This window comes from Barbus barbus (genome assembly GCF_936440315.1).
Source record: "Barbus barbus genome assembly, chromosome: 29".
NCBI lineage: Eukaryota > Metazoa > Chordata > Actinopteri > Cypriniformes > Cyprinidae > Barbus > Barbus barbus.
In genome coordinates this window covers 9,905,550-9,931,683 of record NC_136757.1, presented here as the reverse complement: position 1 = coordinate 9,931,683, position 26,134 = coordinate 9,905,550, and the positions used below count along the sequence as shown (strand labels likewise).

At 37.7% G+C, this 26,134-nt stretch overlaps 1 protein-coding gene across 1 annotated transcript in view; it reads left to right on the top strand.

Annotated features, from left to right (window-relative positions):
- Positions 1-26,134, top strand: part of LOC306849457 (transmembrane protein 132C) — a gene marked incomplete at both ends in the record, with an annotated part of 217,821 nt that overhangs the window by 83,036 nt on the left and 108,651 nt on the right. Inside the window, one exon of the mRNA XM_079384494.1 lies at positions 17,059-17,202. Within this exon, the coding sequence (XP_079240620.1) occupies positions 17,059-17,202 (144 nt within the window). The remainder of the gene's footprint in view (positions 1-17,058; positions 17,203-26,134) is intronic.

Below are 26,134 nucleotides of genomic sequence, written 5' to 3'. Positions count from 1 at the left end.
ATTTATGGGGCAATATTTATTTGCTGGAGCGCATGAGTCACAGGTGCTGAATCAATTGCTAATGATTAGTCCTTTGGATTCTGGGTAGCTGAAAGGGGGCTCAGCTTACTGTATTAGCAATTCACATGCAAATTGAAGATTCTGAGCAATTTTGAGAAAAGATTAGGGTAAATGACACTGTTTTAATGTAAAAGTTCTGCAATAACATTGGGACTTATAAAACAGAGCAGCGCAAAGTTCTGTGTAAATTGTTCATAAATCCATTCTCACCTAAACGGAATTGCTTTGAATGGAAATTGACGTTATAATGGTTTTACGAATGATTTACAGAGAAATTTGTTTTGCTTGTGCTTCATGAATAATGTCCATTGTGTCTTAGTAAAAGAACAGATCTGGACTGAGCGTGAGTGTTTAATGTCACAGTAACATTAAATCCTTTCCTTTTTGAAATTTGTGAGACCTGGCATTTGATGATATGAAAGGCACTTAAAAAAAGGCCGAAAAAAGATGGAAAAAGGTTAAAAGACTTATACAAAAGCTAAAGTGAAGTCTTGGAGGTCTCAATTAATTATAAACCAAAATTACATTACTAAATGTGTAATATTTGAATCAAATTAATTAGCCTATATCCTGGGGATTTTATTAAATTAGTCACAATTATTAAGAAATATAAATATTTGCTGAGGAAAAATATGTTATTACATTGTAGAGTTTTACTTCATGGAGCATTTAGATTTCCATTTATATAATGGAAGTTGTACAGATTTATTCAGTTGATGGAAATATTGTATTAGAAAATACTTGTGTGGCATAAAGAAAATATTTAAGAGCATGAAAGAACAAGACAGGGAAAGACATCAGTGCTTTTCAGTGTGAATACCATATCTGTCATCACATTTGTGGAGACATACTTGTGCTTTGACAGTGATGTTGTGGTAGACATAATAAAGCCTATTTATGCACAGGTGCAAACACAAGCAAAGAAATGAAAAATCATTTTTTATTTGTGAATGGACAGTTGTTCTGTCCTGGATATTGGGTATTGATTCTGTCAGAGGTATTAAATGAAAAAAAAGGCTTGTCCAACATGCCGAATCGAACTGAAAAGGTAAAAGGGATGTTTGCGCTTTAATAAAAACATTCTCTGCATTTGGTAATGCAGGAAACTCGGAAACATAACTGTATCTTCAAATATGTGCAGAATGTTCTTTCTGTGTACTATTATGAGACTTTCTGATCTCTAAGACTCACGCTTGTTCTCAAAAATTCCTCCTTTCACTGCCTGTCTGTCAAATGCAATTACCTGTTCCCATTTTCAGTGGAAATCATTGAACCCTTCTCTAGACTATGAAAGCAGATGAAATGAATTTAGATGAATTCTAAATGCTCACTGTATGACGATCTCTCAAACATTCACTGTTTACACAGCAAGAGGTATTTAATTAGCAAACCCTTCCATGCAGCAGCATATTTCTCATTCATTATAAGTCAAATGTTTGAATTGCTAGTAAGTTCAGACACTGAGGTTTCAGACCCTGAAGTTTGTTCTCAGTACTGTAAATAGCAAATCATTGTACAACATCATGCTAGGGTATAGATTTTTGAAATGTAAATCAATAATACTAAATACAATATTTAAAGGGGTCATTGGATGGGAAATGCATTTTTACATGTTGTTTGAACATAAATGTGTGTTGGCAGCGTGTGTACACAACCACCCTATAATGATAAAAAAAATCCACCCAGTGTTTTTTTTTTTATTTTTAATCTACTAAAATCATTACCCCTTTCTCAAATCAAGCCGTTCTCAGCTTTTTGTCTGTGTGACATCACACAGACCCAGGCCCTCCCATAGTTGATAGTTGATTGAAAGTAGTGTTTCCGCACAGACTGGACTGGTGTCTCACCTTAGACCCACCCTGAGTGAGCTGTCATCAGTCTGACATTGTTTCCATGCCGGAGCAGGTGTAGACAAGAATGACTCCTAAGCGATTGAGGTGTTTTGTTGTTGGATGTAATAATGAACATAGCAGTCTTCATCTATTCCCAACATCTGAGCCGCTGAAGACGTAGTGGATTGCGTTTGTTTCTGAAGGGAATGTGCCCCCAATGTGCCTAAATGCGTCTATGTTCACGCGAATCATTCGTGATCCAGCTTCACCAACAGAAGTGAGTATACGTTTTTTCATGAATCTTTGCAAATCGCCTTTCCTAATAATGTGCTGGTTAGCAAGTTTCACAATGAATGCGGCTAAAGTTTACTGTCTCTCAGAGAGCGGCTCGGAAGAGAGGGGCGGGGTGAGCAGAGCTCATTTGCATTTAAATCGGCCTGCAAGAAAACAGCTTGCTCTGAAAAGAGCTGATTGTGACGAGGTAAAAAGGGTGTTGTTTTACACTACCATTGAGAAATTTTAACCAAAATATGTTATAGACTTTTCATTAAGACCCTAATGAATCATATCAACTTGTGGAAAATGGGCATCCGATGACCCCATTAAAGAGTGTTTCAATAATGAACGTCATGGGAATTAAAACATCATTGGAAAAAAAATCTAACACCAAATAATCTAGTGTTCCACAAAAGACAGAAAGTCATACAGGTTAAAATTTTTGTATTTGTCTTTTTACTTTGACTCTTGCATGCTTTGAGTTAAACTGCATATAGTTAAAATATCAAATATCAACTTGTTTATTGACAATACATTTTCCTGACCGAGCCATTTAAAGTTATTTGAACCTAAACATTTTAGTTGGAGTACCTTTATCAAAGTTTATCAAAGACTTTTATGGTGTTCCCAGTAAAAATATCCTTAACAAGTGCATTGTTAAGGATATTTTTTTAGTGGGAATATCCTTAACAATGCACTTCACCATAATGAAAATAGGAAATGCTCTTCTGTTGGGTGTACAACAGGTCAGCACAGTCAAGCTCCAATCAGACACTTGTGCATCAATTTTAACCACAATACAACAGATATTTATGAAATAATAATGAGTTAATGAGGGGTTTCAGGGGCATTTTTCAAAATCATTGGTAAAATGGATAGTTTCAGAGAGGGACATTGCTGAATTATTCATGCTTTAGGCAGATTGGTATATTACTCAGTGATTGAATGAAGCAGAATATTATAATATTGTGCGCGCGTGTGTGTGTGTGTGTTGGTTGGTTTTGATGGTTAGAATGGGCCTAAGTGTCCTCCTAAGGTCAGTAAAACCTAAAAATCAACTATGTTGTGTCTGCTTAACTTAAAAACATGCATAATAAAAAATTTAAAAAACAAAAAGTCTCTGTGAGAGTTAAGTTTGAGGTTTGGAGACACTGTCATTGAAAAGTTAGGTTTTGGTATTATATTGGTATTTTATTATTATATTTTATGGTATATATTATCAGTGTTGAAAACATTTGTGCTGCTCAATATTTTTTGTGGTACTTTTTTTCAGGATTTTTTTGGTGATGAATAGAAAGTTCAAAAGAGCTGACTGATCTTACTGATAAACAATTGAGGTCAATAGAATTACAAAAAAAAAATATTATATTCAGAAGTTGATTTGCAATGATGGTGTCTAGGACAGTGACTCTGATCATCATAAAAATCTGCTCCGAATAATTAAATCATAAAAATGTCAAATGCCAGTTCATACAAACGATGTTATTGCTGGAGGTCAGTTGGTCGCTGCACTTTTGACCACTAACAATTCATAAAATCCCTATCTTGAAAATCTAATCAGAAATAAGATGTATTAGTAAAAAATCAGTTTTCATGCTGCTTAAAATTGTCATTCTGCAGAGAAAACATTGCAGCAGTGTATAATACATCATAGCATGAACAAGATGTACGGGTATCAATGCATGAAGCACCATTTTTCACTCAACTTTTTAAATTATTATTATATCCTGCATGTAGGCGGAGACAAATCATATAGATAGTGAAATTGCTCACAGTAATGTTAAGTTCCCTTCCGTCTTGCCTAAATGGATCAGCTGCACTATCTGCATTCTTGCTAGTAGTCACTGTGACTACAACAACATATATATCACTATTATTTTGTTACAGTACTTGAGTATAGTAGATGTTTTGCCAGCGCCTGATTTGTTGGAGGCGTGAAGTGGACTTATATTTTTCCCTGTCTGCTGCTTTGATGTCACATAACAGATTTCTTTCAGATTTTATGGGTTTTATTTCTCGCTGCAGATGTGAGCGCCCCTTAAAACGGCCATAGATTTGCATTCTTGTAGCTCATCAGGGATCATGCAGTGTTTATGAGTGATCCACATTTATGACACAGACAGCATAAATGAAGGAATCATCGACTTTATGGAGTGAACTTCATATTGGGAAATAATATATGTGCTGAAATGAACAAATGATGTAAATGATAGATGTGTATGTTTAGCAAACAATCTGTCCCGCAGTAGAGTGCAATGAGTGAGTGAGAGAGAGAGAAAAGATACAGCGAAACAGATTGACTTAACAAGATGTCGATTTACAGAGCAGACTGTGGAGTCACGCCCTGGGAACTCGGAAGCAGACAGAAGGAACGCACTCACACAACTTCACCTCAGAAGTACACCAGCAAATCTATGGAGTTATATTCCCTGATGAACATGCACACGCACAAAAACATCTGCCCTCAGCAAAATGGAAAAACAAGAGAGGCACTTTGCCATAGATAGAACACTGACAACTACAAAGCTGAATCTTCCCCATTTAACGTCCTCAATCACCCCTCATTGCCCTTCTGTTGGCTTTCACAGATGTCACCACTGTAACAGAGCATCTGCCAAGTGAGTGTCTCTCAGTCTGGCCTGACAGGAGACGGCGGGGGAACTGGTGTTGTAGTAATGTGTCTGGGGAGATACATCACTGAGTTTCTTAGATTTATAAGGGCTGAAATGCTGAGTTTCACGGATGCTTTGGATACACTGGAATTAACTTACTGTGGTTTTGTGAGGTCATTGTGGGATTGTGCAGTTTATATTTCTTTTGTTTCATGTAGTTATGCTCCTGTTTTTTAGTATTTTTTTATTTTATCTTTATTTCATGAATAGTGTAGCAATTGAAACGGGCTTAATGACAAATACCTATTTTTTATTGCCAAAAGTACTGGTCATTAATTATATGTTTTGAGGTAATCATTCTGCATACTGTAGTCACACAGTCTTTTAAGAACCATAAATACTGTTAAAGTGTGAGAATTAACCTGCACTAGTCTGCAGATGCACGTGGCTCCGACAAACCCTTCACGCTTCAGATCAATGCTGTGCCATGCTTTCACATAAGTTAAGTTAATTTATCTTCAGTCACGCTACTCGATTGAGTGCATGACAGCTTACAGTTTATTCTGCATTTGTTGTTCTTTGCACTAAATAAATTAGTATTATAAATGCTGGTTAGGTCAGTATGCAAAGTTCTTAAAGGGATAGTTCACCCAAAAATGAACATTACCCCATGATTTGCTCACCCTTAAGCCATCCTATGTGTATATGACTTTCTTCTTTCAGATAAATGCAATTCTAGTAATATTAAAAAAAAATTATAATTATAAAAATAAAAATGTCCTGGCTTTTCCATGCTTTGTAATGACAGTGAATGGGGGTAGAGATTTTGAAGCCCAAAAAAGTGCATCCACCCATCCATCATAAAAAGTACTGTACATGGCTCCAGGGGGTTAATGAAGGCATTCTGACGCAAAGCGATGTATTTGTGTAAGAAAAATATTAATATATAAAACTTTATAAACCATAATCTCTAGCTTTCGCTAATTTTTGCATGCACATTCACAAGATAATGGCCAGTAGATTGGAACAAGTGAGTGTATTTAAGAGTCATTAAATCATTCAGTCAATTTATTAAACACTGATTGATTCAGGAAGGAGTGAGCTAAGGAATTCTTCACCGAAGCGATTCATTCAGGAATCGAAGGCAGAAGATGTTCAGAGGTCCAGTGGCATTGTTTGGAACTATTTTGAGTAGAGTAGAGTAAAAATAGACAAAATAAATAGATATATTTTATGGCAATATAATGGCAATATAAGTTACTCAATAATTACTACTTATTTAATTAACTGTTGTACTGTATGAACTTTTGTGTTGTGTAAGATTGTTGTGACCAACAACTTGATTGTGAGTGTGATACTGCTAATTATGTTTATTATCACAGTATCTATTACTTTATTACATTTTCAATGCCTTTCAAAACCTTCATTTGCCAGTTTAGCAGCTCTAAATTTTCTCCTAAAATGCCTGATGATGTTAGAGGACACCTGACAAGAGATCAGAGACCATTCCTTCATCCAGAATCACTCCAGACCCTTTAGATTCACAGCTCCATGTTGATGCTTCTTCTCTTCAGTTCACCTCACTCATTTTCTACAGGGTTCAGGTCAGAGGACTGAAATGGCCATAGCAGAAGCTTGGTTTTATGCTCAGTGACCCATTTTTGTGTTGTTTTTGAGGTTTGTGTTTGGATTATTGAATGGTTGGAAGATCCAAACATGGCCCATTATAAGATTTCTAACAGAGTCAGTCACTTATTGATTTTTTTTTATCTGTTGGTATTTGATAGAATCCATGATGCCATGTGTCTAAACAAGATGTCCAGGACCTCCAGCAGAAATATAGGCCCACAACATCAAAAATACAGCAGTATATTTCATTGTACACATGGGGTACTTTTTATCCCTGTGTTCACCAAACCCATCTTGAGTGTTTGCTGCTAAAAAGCTCATTTTTTAGTTTCATCTGACCATAGAAGCCAGTCCCATTTGAAATTCCAGTCGTGTCTGATAACTGAATATGCTGGAGTTTGTTTTTGGATGAGCTAGGATACATTTTCTTGAAACCCTCCCAAACAACATGTGGTGATGTAGGTGCTGTTTGACAATTTTTTTAAGGTTTTCTGACCCTGAGACTGTTGATTGGAAATTCTTAATTATTGCCCTGATGGTGGAAATGGGAATTTTCATTGCTCTAGCTCTTTTCTTAAAGCCACTTCACTAATTTGTGATGCTCAATTATATTTTGCTGCACATCAGAAACATATTATTTGGTTTTTCTTATTGTGATGGATGATTAAGGGAATTTGGGCTTTGTTTTCCCTCCTTTTTATATTTATGTGAAACAGGAAGCCATGGCTGGATAATTTCATGTTCATAATCACCCTGGAGTGTTCAAAATTGTGAATATGAATGGGAATATACTTCAGAGATATTTTACTCTATTTATTCTAGGGGTGCCAATAATTGTGTCCAATATGTATTTGAGAAAAACATTTATTTCATAATGATATTTCCCCCCATTTTAAATTCTTATTATCCAATGAAAGGTTAGATTTTTGTGATTTTTTTAAAATAAAAGATCAAAAGGATTTACAATGCAGATTAATTTTCACAGCCTTCTTTGGTCATATTTACCAAGGGTGCTGATATTTTTGGCCATGACTGTACACATGTACAGGCACATGCCTGTAAATACATAATGCTGTTAGTTTCTCATTGTGGCGCTGTTTGATTGGCTTGATTGACAGTTGACATTACTAGTTGAAAAGACTTGACAGCAAACAATAACAAATTCTAAATATAGCTGCAAGCAGCAATGACAGGGCCAAGCACATCAGCGGCAAAATTAGGAGCTAAGCATAGTATGGAGCATCAGAACAAATGCAGAAATTAGTAATTGAAGCCGTTTTAAGATTATTGGCTGAAAAATCATTTAAAACTACTAGTGATATGATTGAATGACTTTTCAGTTTTGACCAACAGGTAGCACCGTTATCAAATCGATGTGGTGTGTTTTGTGTGAGGTGGCAATGGCACACACAAAGTTTGGTGTCAATATGCCAAAGCATTGCAGAGATACGTCCTCAAGTGTCACTTTGGCATCATGTCTCAAATTCGATGTTGTGGTATGTGAAAAGGTTTTGTCTATCAACACAATAGCCATAACTTTTTGTGTCAGCATGGTCTGAAGATGACATGATTCGATTTTGGTGAAAATCGGACCAACGGTCTAGGAGGAGTTTGAAAAGGTAGGTTTTTAAAGAAAATAAATATGGCGGACTGGAAGATTGGCTGACTGTGGCAAAGTTGGTATCACTGTTCTCAGCATGACCCAATGAATCTATTAATACCAGTCTCATTACAATAGGCAAAATTCACAGAAATATATAAGCATTTATGTGAAATTTCATTATAACTTTTGACCACAAGGTGGCACTGTCTCAACTCTTTGAGTACTTTCAGGTCATGGTCTCCATGGTACATATAAAGTTTCGTAATGGTACACCAATGCATTCGTAACATATAGCATTTTTAATCATAATACGCCATTATAGTCACTGGCAATTTCATGTTTTGTTCAATTATAGCGCCACCAAGAGGCATAATCCCACCAAATTTTGTGTGTGTCCTTAGAGTGTGCCCATACATATGTGTGTCAAATTCGGTGACAATATCTCATTTTGTTTTGGTGTTATAGACATATTTGTGTGTAAGTAGATGAAAAATGACTGACTGTTGACTTTGTTTGCATTTTTGTGCCACTTACTATCAAAATTTTGGCAATTGGGCATTAGCAAATGGCTGGGACGCTATGTTTTTGAACTTCCCACGGTGGTTTCGTGTCGATCGGAGTAACGGTTTCTAAGATATTTGCAAGTGTTTTTTAAGCGCTAAAATGCAACGTAGCACAAACCATAAGGCAAAATCTGGCAAGTTTGGTATCGATGGACTCGGCAAGGATTCAGGAGTCTAAAAAGGGACTCATGTGAAAATATGTCAACCCCACCCAAAGTTATAAGCATTTGAATATTTGATTTTTGATGTTTTGAAACGTCTCAGGCTCCTTCAGGGCATCGTGCTAATGACCCATACCAAGTTTCGCAACAATATATTAATGCGTTCGGAAAATATAGCATTTTACTACAAAATTCAACATGGCCGATGCCCAAAATGGCTGACATGGGAAAATTTGTGGCACAGCGCCAAAACACTGCAGGTAGCCTCAGGTCATGCTTGTTATAACACACACCAAGTTTTGTCTCAATTCATCAAACCCTTGCGGAGATATAGCCTCAGATCCATTTTGCGTGCTTTTCGGCAAATTTGTTAGTGTGGTATTCGAGGACGCTTGGACGAATCGACTTGAATTCCATAACTTTTTGCCACCATGGTCTGTAGATGATCTGAGCCAATTTTGGTGAGAAGTGGGTGAACCGTCTGGGACGAGATCGACAAAGTAGGTTTTACGAACAATTGAATAAAGCGAAAAAACTAAACCTTGCGATTTTTTTATTTTTTTATTTTTTTTTTTTGAAAAAAGCGGAAAAAATTATTTGCATTTTGTGGCTTACGGTTCAAAAGCTATTAGCATAACAAAATTTAAATTTTGGACTAGTGGTGGCGCTAGAGAGTTTGAGATAGAAACTCCAAATTTGCTGTGGTTACTATTGACACTATCATCTATCAGTGTGCCAAACTTTCCCGCAAGCGGTTCTATGGGCTGCCATAAGAAGAATAATAATAAGAACACTAACGGATATAATAGGTGCCTACGCACCTTCGGTGCTTGGCCCCTAATTACAAAGTTCACTGAAGACAATATAGTACTGTAATTCTTTAAAATGTAAGTTTGTTTTATAGTTTTATAGTATGTAGTACATGGGGCGAATTGAATAATCGAGTGACACATAAAACTTTTGATTTACCATTCATTAGTATCACTAAAACTGCTAATAACAGTCATTTTTAATAGTTTTATTAGATACCCAGTATGAATCCACAAAACATTAGCATGCATATTGATCCCCATTCTGTTATGTTATTTGTAGCCAACAGGTGGTTAATGTGCAGGTAAACTAATGACTGGATTTAGCTACGTACATGTCTCTGCTGTCTCCCTAAAACAAATAAAAATGTGTTTAGGGACCGCTGAGGATATTAGTTTTTTTTTTTTATGTGGACTTTTACAATCTGCACTGACTGTACTTGGGTGTTTTGCAACTAAATTGATCACAGACAAAAGAAGCGTGTGCGTGTGTAGCGTGAGTCACTAACTAACAGCCAGGGGACTGCAGAGAGGGGCTCCCAGGAGCACTCAGAAATAAGACTTATTGAATTTTATGCTGGTGTTTTTATTTTCTCATACTGCTACCTGGGGAGCAACTTCACATCTCACTTATCTCATCATTATGTATGGAGGAATCCATCAGAGAGAGAGAGGAGCACAAATAGGTGAAACATTAATAATTCTGTGAAAGAAAGCTTCATGAGGGGTAGCTGTTGCTTTCCATTTAGTTTGTTCACACTGAGAAACACAAACATCTCACAGTGATCGGATATTTCAGCTGCATGCATAACAGCAGCGGTTCACTCTCTTTGAATGGCCGTTTCACTCTGCGTGTGTCAGAACAGGGACCTCTAATGGGCTTTTGAACCTTTCTTTACACTGGAAAGGACACAGATCTTTCTTTCTGAATTGAACCGGCTGTTCATAATCAAGGCCAGAACAGCCAGGGGAGCGACAGTACCACATAACACAGATTTTATATCTGTTTTGGACTTTTAACAACTCTGCCTCTTCACACTACTGTACTTTGTTGCATACAGTAGCTGTTTATATATTGAGTTACTTATTGGTTTGCACATTTCTAATTTATGCTTTTTTTCCTGAACTTATTTAAATTTATTTACACAGTATGTTTACTGTATAGACACATAGGCTCCCTTTTGTTTTTGTTACCTGTTTTATTCTGCTTTTCTTTAACGTTATTTCTAACTTTATTTTCTGCTTCAAGTGAATTTACATTTTAAGAGCTATGCAGTCTTGCAGATACAGTTTTCACTGCTTCTGCATTTGCGTTTGTGACAAATGCAGTCTTCTGTAACAAACAAACAAACAAACAAAAAAGCTGGCCATGAAAGGTTTCTACACTCCATAAATACCTCGAAAATCAGTCTGCAGGTGCTTTTGAATCAATGGTAGAATATTAAGCAAGCTTTTGGCAGTACCAACACTGTAAACATGATTATTGGAGTATTATAAGAAAAAAAGAATTATAAGAAATTTTACTTCACAATTTCACATATCGCAGTGTGTTCATTGCAGTTACTTTGTAATTGTTTGTGAAGCTTGATAGCCATTTGTGAGTGAAAATATTTTAAAAGTATATATTTTAGTGAACTTCAGTTTCTTAGCTATCTTCAGTTGTGAAGATAGCATTTTAAGGTTTATTAAGAATATGTCCTGCCAAAATACACTTGAAAAACATGCTTTTTTGGTATAGTTACAGCATCCGCCAACAGGGGCTTACTGGATAATACTAACCAGAGGAGATCTATAATACATGCAGAACACTATATGCTGCATGTATTATAGTACTCCCCCCACCTACCAGGAATTGTAAGCGGGGGGAGTGAATGTACAGCACTCTTTTCACCCCCAATACCACGACTGAGGTGCCCGTGAGCAAGGCACCGAACCCCCAACTGCTCCCCGGGCACCGCAACATAAATGGCTGCCCACTGCTCCGGATGTGTGTTCACAGTGTGTGTGTGTGTTCACTGCTGTGTGTGTACACTTGGATGGGTTAAATGCAGAGCACAAATTCCGAGTATGGGCCACATGTCACTTTCACTTTCACTTTCACTTTCACTATAACTGTTAGTATTCAGACTCATCTCAATGTTTGGAGCTCAGTTGGTGCAGGACTCTTACAAGTTTGTGATTTTTGAAATATGCCATCTTTGCTCGTGGCATCTCAGTTCTGCAGCCAAGTTGTAAAGAGAGTCCATTTAACATTTTGTGGCCTTAAATCTATAAAATATGCATGTTATTTGCAATTAAATAAAAATGTATATAGGTTAAATGTATTTTAAATGGAATTAGTTGAACTAAGAGTGCAACTTGTGGTCCACAGTGACTTATAACGCAATTAACGTCAAGCATACAGAAATATGCAAATCTTTGTTCTAACATTGCTCACTTGATATTGCAACCTATTCATAATCAAACTAAAATGCAGTCAAGCAAACATAAAACAAGTTACATGGCTCAATTTAAATGCTGTAAGATATATTTTCACTTGTTTTTTTAATCCATTAAATGACAGTAAATATCAGTCAGTTTTTGCATTTGTACAGAAATGTTTGAAATCTTGTGAGTTTCAGTTTTTATTTATCTTCACATTCAAACACAGTTTGTTCTTGTTAAGAAAGGTAAGACACATCAAGCTCATTTAGCACTATAAGTTTCAACCTAAAAATTTGAAAATAGTCCTTTACAATCCACAGGCATTTAGCATTTTCAGGCATTGTAAAACTGCATGGTTGGCTTATTATGGGTGACTTTGACGGTTTCTGAGTTCTTTATTTGTCTCTTGTTGTATCTTGATAATATGTGAGCTGCAGACAGTTTTTAAAGGAGTTGTAGAGTATGCAAAAAGCATCAGCTGCAGACTCTGGTTCAGCCACAGGGGTATTATGCTTCTGCCGAGAATATGCTCCTCTTTTTAATGAGTTGATCTACTGTGACACCACAATCTGCCACCCTTTAAAGTTTCAGCATGTTGGTCAAAGACCAACCGCAGATTTAGGGGCAGTTGTCCTTTGCCCTAGTCTTTCGAGACTGGAGACTGGAGAGTAAAGATTAACATTAGCAAGACACTCATATTTGTTGATATACCCTGTCCTCAGACCTGCACTGCAATCACTCAGCTCATTATTCTCCATCTGACCACATCTGTTCACAGACCAGCTTTAACAAATTTAATGAAGCACTGTGTGCTCGAACAAACGCGCAGTGACATCCAATGGTGAAACCAATTATGAATCATAGGGCCGGTCTGCGAAGATCAGAGGAGGCTAGTAATGAGGGATGTGTGGCCAAGCTAGACCTCTCTCATTTCGGATGCCTCTCCATCTGTTATCTCCCCTGGGTCAATTATGGCCCCCTGTGACATGCTAATGCGGTTCCACCCCCAACTGAGTCTTTTGATTGGCTGTTTGCCGGCCATTTGTCATCCCATTACCGGCTTGTGGCCAGCCTGTACTGTTGCTCTCTACCTCTGCTGGCCTTGAGCGGTTCAGAGTGCGGGGAGAATGGAATCTATTCAAGCTCACATCCACTCCGCTTTTTCATTACCGATGACACGCTAGTGTGTCTGGGTGAATTGGCCTAAATTCTCCGCCTTTCTCCCCAGTAGTTCTTTCAGTTAGACTATTATTCCTTTGTATGTTTTTTTTTCTCTGTGTGCACAGTATAGGATTATTGGATCCCACTAGTCGCTATAGAGACTCTTAAGGCCGTTGTACACAGTAAATGTTAACCATTAGTTCCTGCTTTATTTTCACTGAGAAAAGTGATGGTACACACTAGCAGCAGGAACAGCACCAAAAAAAACAAAAAAAACATTTAGAATGTTACAAAAGATTTCTATTTCAAATTAATGCTGTTCTTTTGAGCTTCTTTTGAAAAATGGTTGCCACTATATTATTAACACAACTTTCGACATTGATAATAATATGAAATGTTGCATCAGATCAGTTCTGAAGAACGTGACTGTGAACCCTGGAGTAATGCTGCTGAAAAATCAGCTTTGCATCACAATAATAAATTATACTTAATAATATATTAAAGCAGAAAGCAGTTTTTATAAATTGCAATACATTTTCACAATATTACAGTATTTATTTACTATATTTTAATAAAATAAATGCAGCTTTCGTGAGTGTAAGTGTCTTCAACATGAAACAACAAAAAAAAGAAGAAAAAATCTTACTGACCTCAAACTTGTGTGTATGTGTTCATTCACTTTTTGAGATTTGTTTTACCAAACATTATAATGTTGTGATGCCTAAATTCACTTGTAGAATTTATATAGATTTTGAATTTGTAATGATTAATTTAATTAATTTTATTTTTTTAATTATTTTTTAAATAAATATAAAATAATATTGGCTTTATTGGTTAATGCAGTTATTACAATAAATGAATTATTGGTTGATCTGCATGTCAAATTGTAATATTTATATTTGATCATAAGATCATTCAAAGTGATTTTTATTTACAGTGAATAAAATGGCATGTAGCTTTAAAAAAACCTCAAGAGAAGACCTCTTTTTTTCCTCATCTGTGTGATTCTAATAAGTGGTTCCCATTATTAATCTATTTTACAGGGTAATAACACATTTCATGACTAAATAAATCCATTTTTGTTATGTTAAACCATTTTAGTTATAACTACCTCATTCAGAGCATACACATTGGGCATCATTAAAAATGACAGTACACATTTTCTCTATTGTGTCACATGTAAAATGACCTTTAGAACTTAGATATGTGAATTTTATGTTGACAGTTTGTTTGAGATGTAAGTTTAAGTTATTAGGAAGTCACTCTCTGATGTGAAAGCTGAATATTTAGACAGGAAAATCTCTCATTCTACTGCTTAAAACAGTCAGATTTTTTCATTCTGTATATCAGCTCTGTTTAGATCTGAGTAGATTATCCACAACTCAAGAGGTGGGTATAAAATCTGTTACAGCTCTACTTAACTATGAGAGCACTTGAGCTGGCAAAAATGAAAGCTTATAATAGTTATAATCAGGTGTCTGGTTAAATGCTCAGAACAAATGTGGATTGTTCTCCAGTAGGTCAAGTGTAGGCCATCGAGAGACACAGAGAGACTGAAGCACTTCAACAGTTGCAGGACTCAATCAGCTCCATATAAATGTCACGAGTCCGGGTCCTGTACTTCTCCCTGGCCCCACAGGAGGCCGCCATCTCCCGTTCTCCCGGACTCATCTCCCATATCACATACACCTGCCATATCACACACACCTGCCGCATCATCATCACACTCAGTACACCCACAGCTGTTCCCCATTTGCCACAGACTATTTAGTCTTCCCTCTCCCACCACTCTGCCTGGGTTCGTACTTATCTGTTTATGTCTTGTAATCTGCTGTGTTTAAGTGTTGCTGTGCCGTGTTGGCCTTTGTTGTTTATATTATTAAAAGCCTTACCTGCATTTGGACCCTGACCTCGTCTTTCCACGCCATTCCTGGGGGCGTACCGTGACAGAACGAACCCAGCAATCATGGGTCCAGCAGGAAGGTTGCTTGGCATCCGCCAGGGAGACCGGAGCATTGAGGATTACGTCAGGGACTTCAGAGGATTGGCTCGGCAGACGGCGTTGGAGAAGACCTGCCTCATGGTCTTTTTTCATGGAGGCCTGGCCGAGCCCTTCAAGACCCTGATGCCCTACTGGGACCCCGAGGAGTCGCTGGAGAGTTACATTAACTTGGCTCTGTGGATGAGCGGCTCGGGCCTCAGGGTAGAGTTAGCGGCGGCGCCCGCGGATGTTGTCCCCGAGGCAGCGGAGCTCACTTCAGGCCTCTTCAAAGAGGCGACGCCCGCTGATGTGGTCCCCGAGGCAGCGGAGCTCACTTCAGGCTTCTTCAAAGCGGCGGCGCCCGCTGATGTTGTCTCCGAGGCAGCGGAGCTCACTTCAGGCTTCTTCAAAGCGGCGGCGCCCGCTGATGTTGTCTCCGAGGCAGCGGAGCTCACTTCAGGCTTCTTCAAAGCGGCGGCGCCCGCTGATGTTGTCCCCGAGGCAGCGGAGCTCACTTCAGGCCCTCCCGAGAGCGCGGCGTTCGCTCACGAAGCTCCCGAGACAGCTGTGCTTGCTCCCGTTCCTCCCGAGAGCGCGGCTTTCGCTCACGAAGCTCCCGAGGCAGCTGTGCTCACTCACGTTCCTCCCGAGGCAGCTGTGCTCACTCACGTTCCTCCCGAGACAGCTGTGCTCACTCACGTTCCTCCCGAGAGCGCGGCGTTCGCTCACGAAGCTCCCGAGGCAGCTGTGCTCATTCACGTTCTTCCCGAGAGCGCGGCGTTCGCTTACGAAGCTCCCGAGACAGCTGTGCTCGCTCACGTTCCTCCCGAGACAGCTGTGCTCGCTTCCGTTCCTCCCGAGAGCGCGGCGTTCGCTCACGAAACTCCCGAGACAGCTGTGATCGCTCCCGTTCCTCCCGAGAGCGCGGCGTTCGCTCACGAAGCTCCCGAGACAGCTGGTCTCGCTCTCAGCGCTCCCGAGGCGGCGGGGCCTGCCTGGTTTGTTCCTCCGGTCCCACCCTGGCTGTTCGCTGGAGTTCCTGTCTGGCTGGAGTCTCCCTGGTCCAACCCTCCGAATCCGCCCCGGTCTCCTGCTCGGCCTCTGTCTCCACACGGACCTGGCCCGCCATCCCTCCCCCTGTTTCACCATCCCCCGGTTCCACCTCCCTCCAGACTTTTGCGGTTGGTGGAACGTCTGGAAGCCGTTCCTTAGGGGAGGGGTAGTGTCACGAGTCCGGGTCCTGTACTTCTCCCTGGCCCCACAGGAGGCCGCCATCTCCCGTTCTCCCGGACTCATCTCCCATATCACATACACCTGCCATATCACACACACCTGCCGCATCATCATCACACTCAGTACACCCACAGCTGTTCCCCATTTGCCACAGACTATTTAGTCTTCCCTCTCCCACCACTCTGCCTGGGTTCGTACTTATCTGTTTATGTCTTGTAATCTGCTGTGTTTAAGTGTTGCTGTGCCGTGTTGGCCTTTGTTGTTTATATTATTAAAAGCCTTACCTGCATTTGGACCCTGACCTCGTCTTTCCACGCCATTCCTGGGGGCGTACCGTGACAATAAAACTCTCATTTAATATAATGCAGAAATAGATAGTGGAGAGCGATAGATCCTGCAGAAAGTGTTCCGTACAGTTGACGTTCAAGTAGTGTGTTATTATGTTAGTCTGCTGGCATAATACATGGTTAGGAAATGGTAAGCACAGGGTTATAACTGCACAGATGCCTTAACTGGACTTTTTTTTTTTTTTTTTTTTTTTTTGCATTGGCCCCTATGTAGCTTACATTAAAAGATTATGCCGGAAATCAACCAATCAAACACTAGGTGATGTTTAAAAAAGCATTCAACTTTCTGAACGAAATGCGCTTCTGTGATGTATTTACTGTAGTGCATTGATGTTTATCTCTATTTTTGTCTTTCTCTATAATGCAGGGTGAAGTTAAAAGATGGAGTGGCGTTCCTTGGAGCTCGACCCAGTAACCCCACGCTTTGGATGGTTAGTCAAGATGTTAGAACAGAAGGTCACAGGATTGTGACCCTGCATTGTCGCCGTAAGGAGTCCAGCTATGGACAGAGGTCAGTTACCATAAACTAGTCCATCCTCAGTTTGAACTGAAGGTTGCCCTGGTAATTGACATGCTGGAAATTGCATGCAGTGGTCTAAGAATTTGAGAGCTTTGGATATTGCTGTTGGTCTCAACTTTGTCTATTAACATGTACATGTGATCTGTGTAATCTAATAAGATCGTCACTCAAAATGTGGGCAAAACAAGGCAGCTCATTAGAGATGTTTTTATTCTTACACTGCAGACAGAGCAGGACCTTTGTGATGTTGTAATATCTCCCTAAAATAATTAGACCACTTAAGCCACACTTAAAAATGTATGCATTTATTCAGCTATAGGCACTTTTGGTCTTGTGGAAAAAGTATTAAAACACACTTTTCACACTCCCACTAGTTTATTTAATTGGTTTAATCTCAAGCTCTTTACTAACACTGTTGTTTCGTTATTGGTAAACAAGTACACAAATTTTTGAGAGAAAAATAATAGACCAAAATTGAAGGGCAGCCACAGTTTTTGAGAAAAATCATGCAACTATTTTTTTCACAATAAATATTAACGTGGTTTGTTTATGTCAATGTTTGTTCGATCATAGTTAATAATTCATATTTTTATGATGAATTTTCATATTTTTAGATTGAAAGTCTGGCTCTGATACAAGGGTAAAACAATAACAAATTTCAGTGTGATAATAAAAAAAATCTTCTAAAATGACCTTCGCGTTTCATTGAAAAGTGAAGTTAGTTCTGAAAACTCTTTCAGCATTTGTTTGTAGATACCTTTGGGTTTGATGTTTTGCATCTTTAAGTTTGATTTCAGTTTTCAAAAGTGTCAAAATTCCTTCTGGGGCTACTATACGTTTAATGTGTCTAAATATAGACTTTCCTCATCTCATCAAATAGTAATATTGGGATTAGGAGAACTGGACATCAACAGAGATATTAAAGGAAGGATTTTAATACCATGTGATGGACTTAAGAGTTTGCTTTGGAATAGATTTGACTTTGAAGTTGTTGAAAGCTGTCAGAGGAATGTATGCAGTGGATACGGCCAAATGCTTCATTCCCATTCCCCTTGTGTCACCAAGCGGAAATGTAAAATTAATGACTGTTGTCAAACAGGTTTCTATAATAAGAATAGTGTCAGTTGCATTGCTGCCTATGCAGGTTTAGAAAGCTCTCGGATTTCATCAAAAATTACTTAATTTTTTGTTCTGAAGAATAACGAAGGTTTTACGGGTTTGGAACGATATGAGGCTGAGTATTTAATGACAGAATTTTAATTTTTTGGGTGAACTATTCGTTTAATCTTACCCGATAGGGGATAGTTAACAGCACATCTCACTTTTTCCTTCCTATTAGTATACTGAATCAGTGACCCAAGGGGATCTTCATCCTAAAGTTGTTTCGTCCATTTCCGAATCTTATTTGCATGCTCAAATTAATCTGGAAAATAGGAGACCGTGTTGATGGATGCAGAAGAAAAAAAACATGCTGATCGTAATTAAGTGTGGATTTGCAGTCTTTGTGTGTCATCATACTCTTAATCACATTTCTCTACAGATCTGGAAGTAGCGTTAATGAACTGGGCTCTGCACTGACAGGTGTAATTTTCCGCATTAAATGCAGTTGGGTGGAAGTCTGTAAACTTGAAAGATTAAGCCCAGTGTTATCATGAAGCTCAGTGTGGCACCACAGAAATGAAACGCTTAAGTAAACAGGCCTTTTGCATAGCAGTATGCACCTTCTTTGTATCAGAAATTAAATTTATTTCACTCTCTCTCTCTCTCTCTCTCTTTTCCACCAAAGCAGAATATAAACATACTGAAAGATGGTTTCCTCTACTTTGTTCTAATGGTTTTTAGTCATTCAACAAATTATGTATACATATATAGGCCTACTGTTTAAAAAAATTGGGGTCAATAAGAATTTTTGTTAAAGAAATGAATATTTTATTCTGCAAAGGCATTAAATTGATCATAAATGATAGTGAAAACCTTTATAATGCTACAAAAGGTTTTTATTTCAGATAAATATTATTTTTGAACTTTCTGTTCATCCTGAAAAAAAAGTATCACAGTTTCCACAAATATATTAAGCAGCACAATTTGATAATAATAAGAAATGATTCTTGAGCAGCAAATCAGCATATTAGAATGATTTCTGAAGGATCATGTGACTCTGAAGACTGGAGTAATGATGCTGAAAATTCAGCTTTGCGTTGCAGAAATAATCTACATTTTAAAATGTATTAAAAACAGGGAAAGGTATTTTAAATAGTTTTTACTGTATTTTTCATCAAATAAATGCAGCTTTGGTGCGCATAAGAGACTAAAAAAATCTTACTGAAAATCGTGCTGTGTGTGTTTATATATGACAGTATTTATTTTTATTCACTCTTATTTTTGATTTGTTTGTTTATTTTTGTTTATATGTATATATGTACTCAGACTACTAAAGTACTAAAACATTAATGACCCATTACCGATGGGCTGTAATAACGCTGGTTTTATAAGATTCAATTTGTGTGTGTGGTTAGTTGAATTCTTGCTGCTTGGATTGAGGCGGGGAAATCTGTGTCGATGAGCTAAAAAGACAACACCGTTAGTAAAATAAAATGATTTCAAAGCAGTTTTTGTCATCTCCCACTTCTCTGTAAGCTGTTTAGAGGTTGTATTGAAGTATATGGATGAACTTAACTAGAGGCACAAACTCAGTATCTTATCAGTCAGTTTATTAAAGCTTATTTGTTAGAATACGTTGTCTAAAATGTTTGTTTTCACCATGTAAAAATGTGGCATTGTGGATCATGCTTAATTATAAGAATATTTAATTAAAAATGTCATCATTTATTCGGCATCATGTTCTTTCACAACTGTATGACTTTCTTTATTCCATGTAAAAAGGTTAGATTTTTAAAGAAGGTCTGAGATTTTGGAACAACATGGTGGGGAGTAAATTATAACAGAATGATTTCCTTAATGTGATTGTTCACATCACATTTACAAACATTGTACTTTAACATTTCTTACATGTTACAGTCTAATCAATCCAGAAAAAAACCCTCTAAGTAAAAATCAGACGGACAAACAGAAATTTGCCATTTCTTAATTTGATATTGTGAAATTGAATGGAATATTAACTGAGTTACCCAGCTGCCTTTGTAACAGGGAGTCCCTAGTCATGTCACATGACAAATTTCTGCATAATCCAGTCTGGCATTGATCTAAAACCAAGAGTTTAGGACTAAATAAAGCATGTTAGCTTTAATCTAGGTCTATTGGGACGTCCAGAGCTCTAATCTCTCCAGCTGGCGCAGGCACTTCTTAAAGACAAAAGAAGCACCACAAAGCTTACTGTCTATGATCCAGTTCCATCTTTCATCTGGCTTCTTTTTCACTTTCGGTTAGTTTATTGGTTGAGCTATTCCCTCTGTCTGCTTCTTATGTTTCTTTCTATTCTTTTATTCTCTGTTAAATTCCAGCACACTTTGTAGATATCCAGGGGCTAATTTACTAAACAGTTGCTCCACCTGTGTCTCATTCATTAACCGCCCACAATGCAGTTTAACCAGACGCTCTCTGAGCTGGTATAGTGCTACACTGTGTGTATTCAGATCAACACATTTAAAAGAGATTTTCTTTTGATCACTGCAGCAGTAATCAATCAAAGGAAAATCAAATGATGGAGAAGAGCATTATCACATTAGCCATATAATGCTGTGTATCATATTTAATCTGGGGTGTGTTTCCCAAAAGCAGCTATGGTGGCAAATTCAGTCATTACCAATACTGTTCAATGGAACTAACGACCGTAGTTAGCAAATGATGCTTTTAGGAAATGCACCCCTGATCAGTACTTCTACAATCTTGAATAAATTGAATACTTAAAGTGTATTTATTTAAATCTCCATTGTAATGTAGTATGCCCACCACATTTAAAAGTGATCATCAAATAATTTGATCAAATTAAAATCATTTTATGAAATATTTTACAAAGAGTGAAAATTTATATTCGTCTTTGTGTGCATAACCTCATGAAAATCTCACTGATTTTCACAATGAAAATGTTTTTTTACTACTATAGTTTTATTCATATAAAATAAAGATATATAATACTTATTATGCATGTGATATATTTCATACACTACCATTCAAAATGTTGGTTGGTAACCCTTTTAGTGTTTTTTTTAAAGAAGTCTGCACTTATTTGATCATAAATACAGTAAAAACAGTAATATTGTGAAATATTATTACAATTGAAAATAATGTTTAATAGAAATTTAATATATTTTAAAATGTAATTTGCTAAATTTATTTTTGAAATGTATTTTTACATGTAAGATATTTTAAAGTGTAATTTTAATTCCAGTCTACATGTGTCAGTGTCACATGATCCTTCAGAAAACATTCTAATATGCTGATTTCTATTAGGATCTATTGTTTATGTCCACGATGAAAAACTATGAAATTAATAGAAATGCTTCAAAAATGCATTAAAATACACTTTTGTGTTTTTCAGTGTTTTTCAGCTGCTTACACACAAAATCTTTACTTGTCACACAATTTCTGAAACCTGACACTCAAACACCAGAAGCACACACCAAATCTGCAAAACCATACACTAATTCTCGGCCTTTGAGTTTTCAGTTTCATAAAACACTTTTTGCAAAACACAACACACAATTCTCTATGTAACACACAAAACATCTAACAGGAATTAAAATTATGGCAAAGGTGTTTCAGTTGTTTGCTTTTGAGATGTGTTTGTGATATTTTGAATGCAGTGCTTCATTTTGCAGGAGATGTGAGGCATTTTGTGTGGAATTTAAAGAAAAAAAGAGGCAAAGTTTTTGAAAAAATGTGTAAGCAGTTGAAAAAAACTGTAAATGTTATGATCAGTAAATTACCACAAAAGCCTGATGTATCAAATATGATACATTAACCTAAAACTCCGGATCGACTCACAAAATTGGGATTTATGGTGTTCGAATTACACTGTGATCATGTTTGTATCACTTCCTGCAGTGAACCGTGCTCTAAACCAACACAGACAGCATTTCCAAGTAAATGACGCCATCAACAGAGACAATTCATTTTTTGCGAATCCCCCCGTTATCATGTTTTTCTCACTTCTTTCTCATCTCTTTTCTTTCTCATTACTCCAGCGTTGGATCGGTTTCCATCACCACGCTGGACCTGTCATCCCGTTTCTGCTTTCTTCAATATTCTCTTGCATTTTTTCATTCTCTTCATCACTGATGGAGGGACACGGTCCTGGTGTGGATGGACGACGGGGCAGGTCGATTCGCTCCGGCTCCCGCCTCTTTTCCTTTATTACATTCTCCTGTTCTTTTCTCGGTGGGGGAAATTTGATTAGGTGTGCTATTACCTTCGGTGGGCACCTTTCACCCTGCCATTTATGAAAGGTGTTACTGGAGAATAAGAGCTACTGTCAGATAGACAGAGACAGAGAGTGGGAAGAAATGAGATTGCATCACGTATAAACAGACGAAAGGAATGGATGACATGAGGAAAAGGAAGAGAGAAGGGATGTGATGGTGTGTTTGCCTACAGTCAGCAGCTTTTGCTGCTCTACAGGGTGTAGTGTGCCATGTGCGTTTGTTGAATCTGTCTGTTGCGCTGGCAGCTTTTGTTTGTTCACGGAAGGTCAGAGCAATATTGAGTTATGAACAAGGGTTCACCGTCTCTTTTACCAGTTCAGATTGCCAGGGGCGTCCTGTAGACATATGAAACCTCAAGCATGCTCACGTAGACAGAGCTTCTCTTTGGTGAAGCTGAATCATATATAGCTGGATTTACACAGGCCTTTGAAGCTCGGAGATGGTTTAAAAGATCTTAAACAAGAATTGTGGGAAACAAGACACTTGCTGATCGTCATTTCAATGGCCAAATTCAAGACTAAACTGAGTGCAAAAGCAATGAAATTGAGAGGACACCTCATGATCTCTCACCCTGACTGCTGTGATGGAATTGGAATTGAGAGGAAGAGATTTGTTAAACTCACAATGAAACCAAAATGGAATATTGCAGTATTTAGAAGATATTTATCCCTGCACATTTAATATAACATATAAACATATAATATTTATGGGCTTTGGTAGTCTTTAATCTTTAATTCTCATTTGACAACCCGTCATCATGTCCCAAATGTGTTAATTTATAATTATTCATATACAACTGTAGGGTTGAGCATCTCCATTGAGAATCTCCATTGTGTTTCATTGAAATAAAAAGACTGAGAACAATTTGAAAAACAAACGACAACAAAACTAGCAAATAGTTTGTTTGTTTTTTTTTTATTAGAGGAGAATGGGATTGCCATTGCAGATCCATGTCTTTATAGAAGTATAAATTCTATTGAGCCTCTAAAGGAACAAGGTGATGGTAAAAATGTGGGCTGGAAGGAAAAATATTTTTCTAGAGAATCCTTGCACTCGTCTATCCTTGTCTAGTTTTAGATAATTAAATATTTCACATTTTATTCATGCTGCATAATGGTTATACTGATAATCACAATTATTTTGCTCAATTATAAGCATGTATCTGGAGGGAGGACTCAAATGCAGAGTGAGCGTTAACAGATTTATTAGACAAACTTGCAGACAAGACGAGAGAAGGTGAGGAGAGTAGTGAACACAGCTCAAACAATAGGCAGGAGATGACTAGTAGTCAGGCAGGCTGAGAGAGGGGTCGTAGAGTCCAGCCCTGGATGACAGTTGACCAGAGAGGAGAAGTGACGGTGCAGGAGATGACTGGAGGTGGCAGCAGCTCCCTGACAGGAACGCGAAGCTCGACCACTCCTCGCTCGTGATCTCTCTTGGCAATGCACAAGCTTGGCTGCGTGGCAGACCCAGGAAGAAGACCGGTAGCTCAGCCTGCAGGACAGGACAGGACAGGACAGGACAGGACTGGACTGAAGACAGACATGTGACTGGAACAAAATTCAATAAATAAATAGATGGGGAGCACTCAGTAGCTTAAGGTAGAAAGAAGAACTTGTAACACAGAGCGGTTAGAACAATGAACTTACAAAGCAAGAGGGAAAGGGAGAACCGTATAAAGGAGAGGAGAACACAAGGAACAGGTGAGAACATTCAGAAAAACGAGATCAGAGACATGAGGGGCAGGTGACAACACTCAGACAAACAAAGAGAGAACGCTGAAAAAAAAAAGTTGATCCATCTTAAAATTTTAAGGCAACCAGCTTCAGCAGAATTTCCTACAAAAATAAGTTGAGAGAACTCAAAAATCTGCTGAAGCTGGTTGCCTTAATTTTAAGTTGGTTCAACTTTTTTATTTTTTTTTATCATTTTTTTTTACAGTGAACGAGAGGTACAGGTGACAATACTCAGACAAACCAGAACTCAACGAGAACTAAACAAGGAGGCCTGGTAATGGACAACAAAGAGGCGGGACAGGAGGAGCACATGGCAGACACAAACAAAGACAAAGCCATGTGCTCATACACAAAACAAACATTGTCAGGGGAGATCCCTGACAAAGCATGATTACTGATCATGATTGTTGTTATTAGAGAAATGACATCAGAATTATTAGACGTTCACCTATAAGCACACACGTAATTTATTTGACCTCACCTAGTTACCTGATTTATTATATTATCAAGAATACAAACACACATTATGAAAAGTCCAAATTTTCTCTCAAAAGCTACAACAGTGAATTTTGTAATATTAATTCCAATAATTACAAATGATATTCATGTTTTTCTATTAAAACATCAACAATAAGTTTGTGTTATTATTATTATTATTATTGTGGTACAGCATTGACGTTGAATTGAGGTTATTCAGCAGCCTCAATTGCAAACAGTAGAGATCCATGTTTGGATTTATTACAGTTTATCACTAGGAAAAAGTTTAATGGTAGATTTAGCCACAAACAGCCGTTGAAGGAACACAGACGGGCTGTATTACACTTTCATTTGAGCAGAATATCTCAGTGGAGATTGCTAAACTGCAGCTTACATATTGGTCCATGTTTTCTGCAGTGAAGAGACTTTGTGCAAATGGTTGCCAGGTTGTACAGACAAAGTAAATCACAGGGCAGAACGTGTCATTTTAAGGAAAAGCTCTGAAAGGCGGGGTTAAAGTCTTGACATCTGGCAACCCCAAGCCTGAGAGGTCTGTATTTTTTTCTCCTCTATTTCATTGGGGGGGGATTTGAATTGAAAAAGCATTAAATTATCATTTGTAAATTTGTAAATTGTAAAAATTGTAAATTAAATTTCTCAATCAAGTTCAAACCTGTTAATTCACGATTATTATTATACAACCATAACTCTTTTTAACAGTGTGATGCACAGCCATTTTTTTTTATAACATTCTAGCAGGTATTTTGAGGTAACATTAATACTAGTAGTCAGTGAATCTGCCACAGACAATGTCAGGTTCAGCACTGATTTAAGGTTAATCAAGTGAAATGACTGACTTAATGTTCCAAAGAATGTTCCATTGTGTTCTGAATGGTTAAAAAGCCTCCTGGGCTGCTCACCTGGCTGACACTGTGTTCTCAGGATGACATTTTTTGCTAAATCTATCCACAAAAAATCTTTATCATTCCTATAGTGTCTTACATTTTGATTTGTCTATAATATAACTTGAGAAGACTTGGGTTGTATCACGCAAGCTATATGAACTTCTCTTATGATGCTTTTTTATCCTTTTTTGGGGCTTGATGGCCCACTGGATGTTTTTGGTGCATACAAAAGTGCATTTTCCATTACTTTTTACATTTGACCACAAAAAAAAGTCATGCGGGAACAACATGAGGCTGAGTAAATAATGACAGAATTTTCAGTTCTTTGGTGAAATATCCTTTTATGGTTTTGTAATTTCTCTCCAATCGACAAAGGATTCAAGACACAGGTCTCTCCGTGTTAAAGCTTTCACATGGGAGTGTT